Raw genomic sequence first — 11,882 nt, 5'->3', positions numbered from 1 at the left:
CCGGCCCGTGGTCAGTCTTCATCTCCCTTTCCCGTGGAAGGGACTCAAACTAAACCACTCTGCGGCAGAAGCCTGCTCCTCCCCCAGCACGCCTGGGACAGCACCCTCGAGTGCCTATGAAGTGGCACTCACTGACCTGGGCCCCACGTACCACCCCTGGGTGCTGCCAGGGACCATGATGCTTTGGCCATCACTGATGGGCATCAGCCTTGTAGCCATCCCTAGGGCGTCCCAGGTCCTAGGTGTCCCCTTGCTCGGCCCCACGCACTTGGGAACACAAGCACATGAGAGGCCCAGTCACAGCCCTGGGAGGAGGCTCTGCCTCCTCATACAGAGCCTCCAATGGCCGTGTCCATGTCACTGCACGGCCTTCGCTGCCCAGGGTGTGATGTGTGCTTGATCTGGCTGGTTGGTATGCCCCGCCCCGCCCCGCCCCGCCCCGTCCCACCCCACCCCGGTGTGTGGCCCTGCGGCCCCATGAAAGGGGCGTCATGAGCCCAAGCCACTGGGCCTCACACCCACACCAGCAAATGAGGGTAGGAGCAAAGGTAAAAATTACATCTGAAAAATGATACAAAAATAAGAAAAACAGCTTGCTCTCTGTAAAAAATATAATCTTCTGTTTCTTCAAAAAACAACAATCTCAATGACCCCTGAAGGACTCAGGACAAGCTGAAGGAACCAGAGTAACCCACCCCAAAGCTGGGCAGGCAGGAGGTGGCCACACCTCCAGAGGCCTAGATCTGTCCCAGGACTCGACTGCCGGGGTGCTGTGCGGTCAGACACCACATGGAGACATTCTGGAACAGACCGTCCAGTGAGACATCCCGGCCCTGGCCCACGGGAGCGCTGCCTCCTGGGCAGTGCTCGTCCAGCAGCGAGGGCTTCCCTGGGGCAGTGGCCGGTGTGGCCAGCTTGACCCTTGCAGGGCATGCAGGAAGAGGGAATACTGTCAGACATCAGGGGTGCAGGGCAGCCAGGCCCCCAACCTCTGGGCTCTGTTCACAGCTGCCCCGGACCTTCCCACATCTCCCCGGTGGCCCCTCAGGCACGGCGTCTGAATCGGGCTTTCGCGCCAGCTGCCTGACCCTCCCCACTGCAGAGTGGCTGTGGCCTGAAGGCTGAATGCCAGACTGCCAGGAACCCTGTCTGAGAATGACCAACGCTCACACACCCTGAAAGCCTCCCCATGGCCCTCCTGGGCCTTTCCAAAGAGCGAAGTGTTAAGAAGATGTGCTTTTACCTACGTGCCATTCCATACCCCTGGACTGGGTGCCCACCACACACCTGTGGCTAGCATGTCAGGCCAAAAATGGGCCAGTGGGACCTGGCCCAGATACCAAGGGTGGCAAGAGGGAGGTGCCCCAAACATGCCCGGCCCTGAGAAGCCCTACCCATAGCCTCACGGCCCCCATAGTGGGCAAACATTGAGGGAGGGGCTCCCTGAGGGCCAAGTGAGAGGACTGGCCATTTCTCGGTTGTTGGAAGGGGCCAACACTCCTCGCCAGCCCAGCCGAGAGCGCCCCAGCACTCCCAGCCGTGGCTCTGACGGGGAAAGCCTCTGTATCCAGAGCAGAGTCACAGGCCATGGGAGACACAGGGGTGACAGGGGCAGGAGCTCGGTCTGTGCCCAGGCTGCAATGCAGAACAGAGCTGTGCTTAGCAGGGCCTGGGGGCAAGTGTCCTGCTGTCCTTCAGAGAGGCCCTGAAGACCCTCTGCCCGCCCATGTCCACAGGTGACCACTAAGGTGCCTCACACCCAGATGGGGCAAGCCCGGCACCATCTTTGGGGGTCCCAGCCCTTCAGTGAAGGGGCTTGCAGTACACAGGCCAACATAACAAACCATCGTCAGGGGAATTATTGCAAACGATCACGAGGACATCTCTTCTGCTCCACTCCCCAATGGTTAGAAAGATTCCAGTGACACCCTGGCATCACTACTAGCTGTCACCACCAGAGGCTGATGCTGATGTGATTTTCACGTGCTGACTGACAATGGTCTCGAAGGCCTCGTCTCTATGCACCATGGCGCCGAACACCAGCGGCTGGGGAGAGGAAACGGGGTGGGGGTGATGAGCCTGGCTGGGGCCCGGATGGAAACACCCCACCCAGGCTAGAGCATCCGTGACAGAAGACCAGAAGTCCCTCCCACCCAGAGGGCACCAGCCTGCACGAGGCAGAGAGCCGGCCTGCAAATACTGCTTCCTGGGCCTCACCCCTGTCTGTCCAGTGACTCCATGGCCCACACCCAGGCTGAGCCCACTGGCCCTCAATTCACTTCAGGAAGCACGTTCCCTTACCGACAAAGAGGCCGTCGCTGCCCAAACTGAAACCAAACTCTCAGAGGGCCAAGAACTGAACCCTGGTGATCCCTGGGAGGTCATTGCCTGGCACTTACTTTCTGGGTGGACGGTGTGGACACAGCAATCCCCATGCCTGAGCCTGGGAGGACAGACAGGACCTTGTACTGAAAGACAATGGCATGGTTATCACCACAGGTGTCTCCCAGGGACAAGGTTATAGCCAGCCAGCCCTCCAAATGCATTTTCCTCTGCCAAATACATAGGCAGCAAGACCCAAAGGGGTCTAGGACATCCCAGCCATAAGAGGTGAAAGACCTGTCAATGGCACGCACAGTGTAGCCCTGCTGGCCAATAGCCTGCAGGATGCCAGAAGCCAGAAGGCAGTGCAGGAAGAAAGTGCAGGCCTTACTCCCGGGGCTTCGTTCCAGGAACAGCCCTGTCAGCAAGGCCAACCCCAAGGAGAGCCTGGGAGGGCCTCGGCCCTGCCTGTGTCCTTTTAGTTGCCTGAATGTACACGTTCTCTGGACAGGGGGTGACCACACAGCCCAGGGCTGGTGTGCCTGACAAAGCAACAGAGGGACAGACTCTGCCCCAGAGACTTCTGGGGCCACCCACAGCCAGGCTGCCTGGAGCCCCTGAGCCTAGACTACTTGGAATCAGGTGGGGGGGGGGCAGGGAGGCCCCACGCGCCCAGCTGAGCATGTCTCGTGGTTCCCAGAGAACAGGCCTCTCAGGGCACTGCCTTCCTATGCTGACCCATCCAAGGAAAGCTGGCTAAGAAGCCACACTCCGTGGACACACATCTCTATGCCCACTTTCAAGCTAGCACTTGCAGCAACAGCCCAGCTTTTCTTGGAGTAAGGACTCAGCAAAAGAGGTGGAAGGTGTTACAGTTGAATTTCTCAGGCCCTGTCTTGAAGACGCACAGTGGGGCGGGGGACACCACAGTCCCCTTTCCTGCATTCACGGTGCGGAGCGTAGGCAGCACAGGCGTCGACTCAGGGCTGTGGGAGGGCTGAGGCTGAGCCGGGATGGCCTGAGGTACACAGCTGCTCTGCAGGCGGCTGACAGGGCTCTGCATGGAGGCTCGCGGGGGGCAGCAGCTGTACAAGTCTGTAGACAGTGCCTCTCCAGCCCCGGACACACACCTAGTAAAGACCCATTTGTGATGGCAGGGGAGCAGACCCACCTTCTGGATGTCTGTGATGTCCACCAGCTTGATCACTTTGTTCCTCTTGGATGAGCCAGACTTGGAGCTTTCAAAGCACAGGTAACTAGACAGGGAAGGCACGCACAGGCGTGAGATAGCACCCAGCCGGAGAGGCTTCTGACGAGTGGGGTCCTCCGCCACCACCACCTCCACAGCTCCAGGGATGCTCTGTGGCACACCACGCTCAGCACCTGGAAACACCTGAACACCCTGCTCTGTGCTCAGTCTAGAACTTTCTCTCCCAGCAAGAAATCTTATGGCTTAGTCAGGCTATTCTGGGCCAGCTCCTGTGGCAACACATCAGTGCAGGTCAGAGGGAGCTCAGGAGGGGAGGACAGGTGTCCCCACCTCCCATACCGGGACTGGGGGATGGGAGGGACAAATGCTGTGTGGCCCCATGTAGTGGAGAAAAGTCAGTGTATCTCCAGGTGGCTGACCCAGACAGATAGCAGGGTCATAGGGCATAAGGCACAACCCATCCCAGGAGGCTCCGCCCCTTCCCCTCAGTACAATCTTAGCACCCGGGATGAGACAGCACCCATCAACCAGAGAGAGGACAATGCTGGTCTACACATGTGGTCAGGGAGAGCAGGCAACTGGGCAGAATAGAGAAAGGAGGCTGGGTAGCAGTTCTAGAAAGCCTGCTCTCTGGACTGGTGCCAGCCCAGAGCCTGGGAGGACCCTCCTCCACTTCCCCACCACAGTCACGCTCACACCCACGGCCTCACTCACTTTTCTGTCACGTACAGAACCCCATTCCTGATGTAGTCGGTGGGCATCTTCCGGTCTCGGTTTATCAGACAGCAACGCCAGCCATTCTCACACACTGATAGAGAAAATGGGACTGAAATTTCTCCCGGTTGCAAAGACCTTGACCCGATGTCAGTGCCTGTTGGTGCTGACTTGTCAAAGATGCACCCACACCCCCCAGCAGCCATCAGGAAAGGCCCGGCTGGACTTCAGGGTGAGTGCGGGCGGGGGTGGCTGGGTGGCAGTGCTCGCCTGACACAGGACCTCCCAGGACCACCGACACAAGGCCCACCATGAGGAGGGGAGGCTGCCAGGAGGGAGGTGGCACCTCTCACCACCTTCTCACAATGGGCAAAATGAATCAAGCTGCAGCCCGCAGAGCCTTGGGCAGCTTTTTCCTTGCTAAGACAAGGCAGGAGGAGGGTTCTGGAGGGAGCTGGCCAAGCTTGAGTGTCTGCAGCTCAGGGCGCTTACTGGCGCACCTTTCTGGAAGGCTGCCTGGAGACTTGGCTCACTGGTTTGTACATACACAAGCCAAAGTTGCAGGACACGCCTGGGGGAGGGGACAGCTTCAGGCTCACACTCTGCACCCCGATGCTAATATTGGGCTCTAACAACACCCCCTCCAAGCAGACCCACAGTCTATGCTTCTCTGGGGCACGGACATGACTTCCTGCTGCCTGGGACAACCCGAAACCCCAACTCTTACACTGCCTCCTTCAGGAAGCAGATGTGGACCTGTCAGCCTGTCCTGAGTGAGGTCACCCCTCTTGCACGGGCGAAGACCCTTCCCTGACCCCATCTGGTCCATGATTGGCTGTGTCACAGACTGATCACATGCACACCTGCCAAGGGACGCTCATTTTCAGTCAAGTTAAAGATTTCGTGGAAGTTGCCCTTCTTGGTACTGTGGAAGCGACCAGCATCTTCGTCCTTACTTAGGCCAGCAGGTGCACTGGAGACATAGCTCCGTGCTGACGCCGTCTGCAGCTGCCAACAACAATACACAGTACTGTCAGGTCCGGGCCGAGGCAGCTGGGCACGCTGTGGTGGGAATCGCACAGGCTTCTCTGCCTGTGCTAGCTGCAAGCTCAGGCTGGAGAGATCCTAGTCTCTCCCTCCTGCAAATGCCCATGCAACTCCCCTAGGCCCTTCCAGTGCTGGCCCTGTTCTGTAGGAGTCCCATTCACCACCCGGACTGGCAGGGGACCTCCTCCTCCGAGATACCCTGCAACTTTCCTTTCCCACACCTGCACTCCAGAACACAGAGCCTTAGGTACACCAAGCCTAAGCCCATGTCCACCATGGGATTTGTGCTGAAGCAGTTAAGATTGACATTGCAGAAGTCAACTGGCCACCTACAACAACCCTAGAAAGTGAGTCACAACACAGCAATGGCACAGCATCAGGTCACAGCAGGTCCAGGGGGGGCTTCCACACAGACACCATACCTTGTCATGCCCTGACAGCTGGCCAGCAAGGAGACAACAGACAATATGTGACCATCACAGAAGAAAAAGGGGGTGTATGTGACATGAAGTGGTAAGCACACAGGGCTGAGCACTGCTTAGTACAGATACATGAGCCTGTGGGACATGAGTGGGGTACACTCCTTGGATCTGTGGACATGAGCGGGGTAGACTCCCTGAATCTCTGGACATAAGTGGGGTAGTCTCCCTGGATCTGCGGACATGAGGTTGGGTAGACTCCCTGGATCTGCGGACATGAGCGGGGTAGTCTCCCTGGATCTGCGGACATGAGCGGGGTAGTCTCCCTGGATCTGCGGACATGAGCGGGGTAGTCTCCCTGGATCTGCGGACATGAGCGGGGTAGTCTCCCTGGATCTGCGGACATGAGCGGGGTAGTCTCCCTGGATCTGCGGACATGAGCGGGGTAGTCTCCCTGGATCTGCGGACATGAGCGGGGTAGTCTCCCTGGATCTGCGGACATGAGCGGGGTAGTCTCCCTGGATCTGTGGACATGAGCGGGGTAGTCTCCCTGGATCTGCGGACATGAGGAGGGGTAGTCTCCCTGGATCTGCGGACATGAGCGGGGTAGTCTCCCTGGATCTGCGGACATGAGCGGGGTATTCTCCCTGGATCTGCGGACATGACCAAGGTAGACTCCATGGATCTGTGGGACATCAAGGATATACTCTTCCCCAGGATGCTCTGGTCTACTTGCTCCTTTTTCTCTCTTGTGTAGCCAGTGGTAAGCAGTCTTGAACCCTAGCAGAGACCCTGTTCCAGCCACTCCAGGTCCAAGATGGGCCTTTATCTGGTTCCAAAAGGCCAGGCTATCTGGCTTTAGTTCCTAAGCAACATTTACCTGGGGAACCAGACAAGCTGCAGGCTCTGTGCTGAGCTGGCCCACCCTGTGGCTGAGCTCAGGTCCTCAACAAGCTTTGTCATTTTGGAACTTGAGAACGTGACCCAAGTCAAACATCACTCATTTAAAAAAAGCGGTATCAGGGGCTGGAGAGATTGCTTAGTGGTTAAGGCACGTGCTGGCAAAGCCTGAGGTCCCAGGTTTGATTCCCCAGTACCCATATAACATAAGCCAGAAGCACAAGGTGGTGTATGTATCTGGAGTTTATTTGCAGTGACTGGAGGCCCTGGCATGCCTACACACACTATCTTTTTATTTTATTTTATTTTTATTCATTTATTTGAGAGCGACAGATAGACAGAGAGAGAAAAAGGCAGAGAAAGAGGGAGAATGGGTGTACCAGGGCCTCCAGCCACTGCAAACAAACTCCAGACACGTGCCCCCCTTGTGCATCTGGCTAACGTAGGTTCTGGGGAAATCGAGCCTCGAACCAGGGTCCTTAGGCTTCACAGGCAAGCGCTTAACCACCAAGCCATCTCTCCAGCCCTACACACACTATCTATCTGCCTCTCTCTCTCTCTCAAATAAATATATATTTTTTAAAGCAGTAGCAACTAGTCACTAGGGCACCCTTCCTTTAGAGGACACTAACACGGTGACTATCCTTCAATGTGACCTCAAGGAAGCCATCCTAGACACCCACCCCAGAGCCCTGCCTGGGCCCTCCCCTCCACACCTATGACCCTAGGAGAGCTTATTGGCCTAATCCCCTCAGGGCTGCCGGCACCAACATATGCAGGAGAGCTGGTGACAGGGAAGCCCTAACAATGCTTTCTGTTGTCTCAAAGGTAAGACCTGAAAAATACCAGCTTCCACATACGCCGAGGCAAACCAGGCCCCTGTGGTCTTGTCCACCAGGTCTGTGGCTCCCCTTGTGCCCTCCCGAGCAGGGACAGGAGACTCACCCTGCGTGGTGCGGTAGCGCCGGCACGCTCCTTGAGCTGGGGGTCCGTGGGGAGGTTCTGCCAGATGATGTAGGGTGTGTCGTACTTGGCTCGCAGTCGTGGGCAGCGTTTGAAGATGAAATCAATGAGAAAGAACTTGATGCCCGCATAGAGACCTGGGGAGGGAGTAGCAGGGACCCAGTCAATGCAGAGTCCTGCGCCCGAGCCAGCCATTCAGGATGATGGCTGGTGCCTGCCTCACTAGAGACCCTCAGAGCTCCAGAAAGGGCAGTGTGAGGCCCTGGTCCTGCTGCAGAACCACACACTCGGAGGGAGGCTGGTGCCAATGGAGATCACCACGCCCACCCCTGGGCAGAAGCCCTGACTTGGCAGCACAGGGCAGAGGAAGCTTCCTGGGTAAGGTATATCATTACCTCCCACTCTGAGGGAGCTCAGACCAAAATATAGCATGGATTGCAGAGATGGCTTAGCAGTTAAGGCCCTTGTCTGCAAAGCCAAAAGACCCAGGTTTGATTCCCCAGGAATCACCTAAACCAGTGGCACATGCTTCTGGAGTTTGTTTGCAGTAGCTGCAGGCCCTGGTGTGCCCATTATCTCCCTGCCTCTCTCCGTCTCTCAAATAAATAAATAAAAATATTTTTTAAGAGCCAGGCATGGTGGTGCATGCCTTTAATCCCAGCACTCAGGAGGCAGAGGTAGGAGGATCTCTGTGAGTTTGAGGCCACCCTGAGACTACACAGTGAATTCCAGGTCAGCCTGGGCTAGAGTGAGACCCTACTTCAAAATAAATAAATAAATAAATAATTTTAAAAATATATAAACATGTCTTAGAAAGCAGAAAGGACCGTGAGAAAAGCATGGCTACCCTGAGGGTGACACAGGAAGCACTCTCCTGGCCCTTCGGTGGCTGGGCTGGGCAGGCAGTTCTCAAGGCCACACGCTCCTCCCCTGGCCAGATGCTCTCCCGCTGGCTTCGGTCTCAGGGGGAGATCAGGAACCCACCAAGGAGAGTATACTGGTATCCGCTTTTGCCATTTTCCCCAAGTCCACTGTCTGCCAGCCCTGGTTTTCCTGATCAAAAGCGACTGAGGACCCGGCAGGAAGCTGTGGGCCCCGGGGTGGGTAAAGCACCCAGATTGTGAGGCTTCTGGGTGGTGTGGCCACCCCCTTCACTAGCTGCTCACGCCGGTGGCCTTGTGCTGGCACCAGGGCCGGGAGGACCAGGGCTGCGCGGTCTGGGACAGGAGGGATGAGGGATGAGGACGCTTCTTGCGGGAAGGGGAGCTGAGTGTCCAGCGGGTTGTTGCGTCTGGGCAGCCTCCAGACATGGCCTTCGCCTGTGGTAGCCTCTCAGAACCTTCCAGGTCTGAATGGGGCCATACTGGGCAGGGATCCAATCCATCTCTCACCTGGGATGTCAAAGACTTCTCTATTTTGGACACCCCAAGCTCAACTCTCAGCCGCTGGGACCCACTAGCAGCCAGATGTCCCCCACAGACATGACCCTCCCAGCTCCCCAGAGAACACACAGCACACCGCTGAGGCCTCTGCCTTCCTGTTACCCCCTCTGCCAGACCACCCAGGCTCCCTCCTGCCCATCTCCCACCCCTCCCAGGCCCAATTGCTCCGAGCCCTGCACCGCTGTAGCCCAGGCGCTCTGGGGCAGAGAGCCCCCCTCCCTCCCTCCCTCCCGGAGGTGCCCGGGTGGGCTGCGTCCTGTGCACCGAGACCCCGGCCTCCACGTCTCACTCCACGCTCAGATGACTCTCACACCCCACCCCTACTTGTCCCTGGGCACCATCGCCCACCTGGCACGTCAGGGAGAGCCCCCCGTATTCCAACTCCCTCCTCCCCCTTCCCATCTATTTGCTTACGGGTCCCCCTGCCTTCCAAAAGGGTCCTAGCCACCAAGACACCTGGCCCCACTGCTCACTCCTTCCTAGGCCAAGCCCAGTGAGCAGGCCACAGCCCCCCACCAAACTAAGTTTGCTCTAACCCAGCCCAGCCCTCTCCCAGGTCAGACCTCATCCGTTCTGCCTGGGTGCGGAGGCTCACAAACACCCCAGACTGTCAAGGGTACACAAAGTGCTGGGATGAGAGGGGAACTAGCTCGAGACTACACTGCGTAGACAGAACATGTGTGTCCACCAGGAGCTACGGAAAGGACACACCCGCCACCAGGGTAGGTAGGCCACCCTCAGAGCTCCGGCAGGCGAGCTGCCCCAGGACACTGCTGCCCCAGGGCCCAGCACTGCATTTCCATGGACTTTTCCTCCTGCTGACCAGTAACTCAGGATAGCTCCCAGCACTCAGGAGGCTGAGGTAGGAGGATTTTGAGTTCAAAGGCAGGGCTGCACAGTGAGACCCTCTCTTAGAACACCGAAAGGCAAATGTCGAAGTCTGAAGGAGGATCAGCAGGACCACTGCCATCTCCTGGCTTTTTTGTTTGTTAGTTTGTTTGCTTGCTTTGTTTTTTGACATGAAGAGGGGGCAGGGTTGCCAGTGCCTGTGTAAGGCCCAGCCTCACCCTTCGAGGCACACAGATGCTGGGCAGCCACTCTGACCTGTCTCTTTTCCCCGTGCGACCCTCCACGGGTCCACGTGTCACCCGTGGCGGAAGGAGGACGCGTTCCTTACCCACAGAGAGCCCCACCAGGCGGTAGGGGAAGAAGCAGGAGGCCAGGAACGCTGCCCACAGCGCGAAGTACAGCTTCTGGGTGACCTCGGGCTGCACCCACATGAACAAGCTGGAGGGGAGACGGGAGTCAGGCTGGGCAGCGCACACCACCCTCGCTGGGACACTGACCACTTACTTCTTGATCTTTTCCAGGATGTCGGCCATTTTGCCAAAGAGATTCTGTGTGGAGAAGAAAGCTGGGATGATCAGAGGCCCGAGGCCTGCCAGTCACACAGGTGCCCAGAGGTCTGTGGGTCTGACAAGGTGGGGGACTCATGGCCCCGTGACCAACAGAGCTCCGGAGTTCTATCGCAGGCATCAGAGGCGGTGGTGGGGCAGACCAGCTCTAACTCAGGGGTGCCCAGCCCTGGCTGTGAGGGGCTCCCTCCATACAGGGTGGAGAATATAAAGAGGTTCAGCCTCAGCAGAGTTGGGAATAACTGTCAAAGAATGGGCATGGTGGGGCCCCAGGCCAGCCAGCGGCAGACATTGAGGCCTCGGGCTTTGGGGTGCTCCTCCCCCTTACCCGGCACGGGGTGAGCCCGGCAGCGGTACCTGTGCTTTCTGGGCGACATCCAGCACCAGCTGGAACTTCTCAGACACCGTCAGGTCTTCCTTTGGAGGTTCCTTCAGTCACAGGGGAAAGAGAGTCTCCACTGACATTTAACCGTTCAGAAAATTACCAACAAAACTGGGTGAGGACTCCCAGCCCACGGGACTCTGGGTTGCTGTCCTCTGCAATCAAGGGCTGGGCGCAAGGCTGACACGTGCTGGGCTCACGGCACAACCTCCCTCGTGCTATGCTTTCCGGCCCCAGCCCCTGAGGGTGGGTGGGCTGGGCAGCCCCCCGTGGCAGAGGCCCCAATCCCTTCTCCCAGCTCTCTGCAGTGGTGCATCATGTTAGCACTGCCATGCCACTCCCTGACAGGCAGGGGGATCGGAGCTCAGGCCTGGCCGAGTTCAGGTGACTCCACGTGCCTTCAGAAGGAACCTCCCAAGGGCCTCCTGGGTCCCAGGCAGACGTAGGCCCGCCTCCTCTGGGGCCTCCTCATCTCTGTGTGTGCCACATGCAGCCGCTCCCGCTGCCCCGCTGGTCTGAGACACCCAGACTAGTTTATACGAACAGCATGACTGAGTACTGGTAAAACGTGATTTACAACCAGGAGGGAGCCAGATACGGGTTTCAGAGCCTAAGACTGCCTGCTTCTTGTTCACCTCCCCACCCGGGGGTGGGGGGGGTCTGTGGGGACTACATCAGACCCCTTGCTGCCTCCACGTCAATCCCGGCTGGGAAGGGCCAGCCAGGGTAGGTAGGCAGGGCCATCCACTTCTGTGCAGACAAGCTTGGCCTAGTAGAGGGGTCCTATTGGGTGGACCTTCAGGGTTCAGGGCTGGGCTGACTGTCCTCTATACCTCCGCAGCCAGACAGGACAGTCATCTGAGGTGCCCACATGTGTTCCCAGGTAGGAGGCCCGATTGGTAGACAGAAAGGGACAGTTTGCACTCAGTGCTCACCATGGGCTCGGATACCTCGGGCACGATGCTCCACTGAATCCTCCAGCCCCTGGAAAACAGAAGCCACCGCAACCTGAAAACAGTGTCACCAGCAAGCGTCGGGGTTGTGGTTTGCAGCCTGGGGCGAGGCCCA

General features: G+C 57.9%; 1 protein-coding gene across 1 annotated transcript in view; it reads right to left on the bottom strand.

The window, feature by feature from the left end:
* Positions 1–469: 469 nt before the first annotated feature.
* Positions 470–11,882, bottom strand: part of Gramd4 (GRAM domain containing 4) — an 87,396-nt gene continuing 75,983 nt past the window's right edge. The window contains exons 10-19 of the mRNA XM_045153181.1: positions 11,750–11,798; positions 10,790–10,861; positions 10,371–10,414; positions 10,195–10,304; positions 7,558–7,712; positions 5,110–5,254; positions 4,247–4,340; positions 3,494–3,578; positions 2,400–2,468; positions 470–2,046 (exon numbers count right to left, since the gene is read on the bottom strand). Of these exons, the coding sequence (XP_045009116.1) occupies positions 1,942–2,046; positions 2,400–2,468; positions 3,494–3,578; positions 4,247–4,340; positions 5,110–5,254; positions 7,558–7,712; positions 10,195–10,304; positions 10,371–10,414; positions 10,790–10,861; positions 11,750–11,798 (928 nt within the window). The 3' untranslated portion in view covers positions 470–1,941. The remainder of the gene's footprint in view (positions 2,047–2,399; positions 2,469–3,493; positions 3,579–4,246; positions 4,341–5,109; positions 5,255–7,557; positions 7,713–10,194; positions 10,305–10,370; positions 10,415–10,789; positions 10,862–11,749; positions 11,799–11,882) is intronic.

Source organism: Jaculus jaculus, chromosome 6 (genome assembly GCF_020740685.1).
Source record: "Jaculus jaculus isolate mJacJac1 chromosome 6, mJacJac1.mat.Y.cur, whole genome shotgun sequence".
NCBI lineage: Eukaryota > Metazoa > Chordata > Mammalia > Rodentia > Dipodidae > Jaculus > Jaculus jaculus.
The sequence above is the reverse complement of the archived record's forward strand: the minus strand, read 5'-3'. Positions and strand labels throughout refer to the sequence as shown.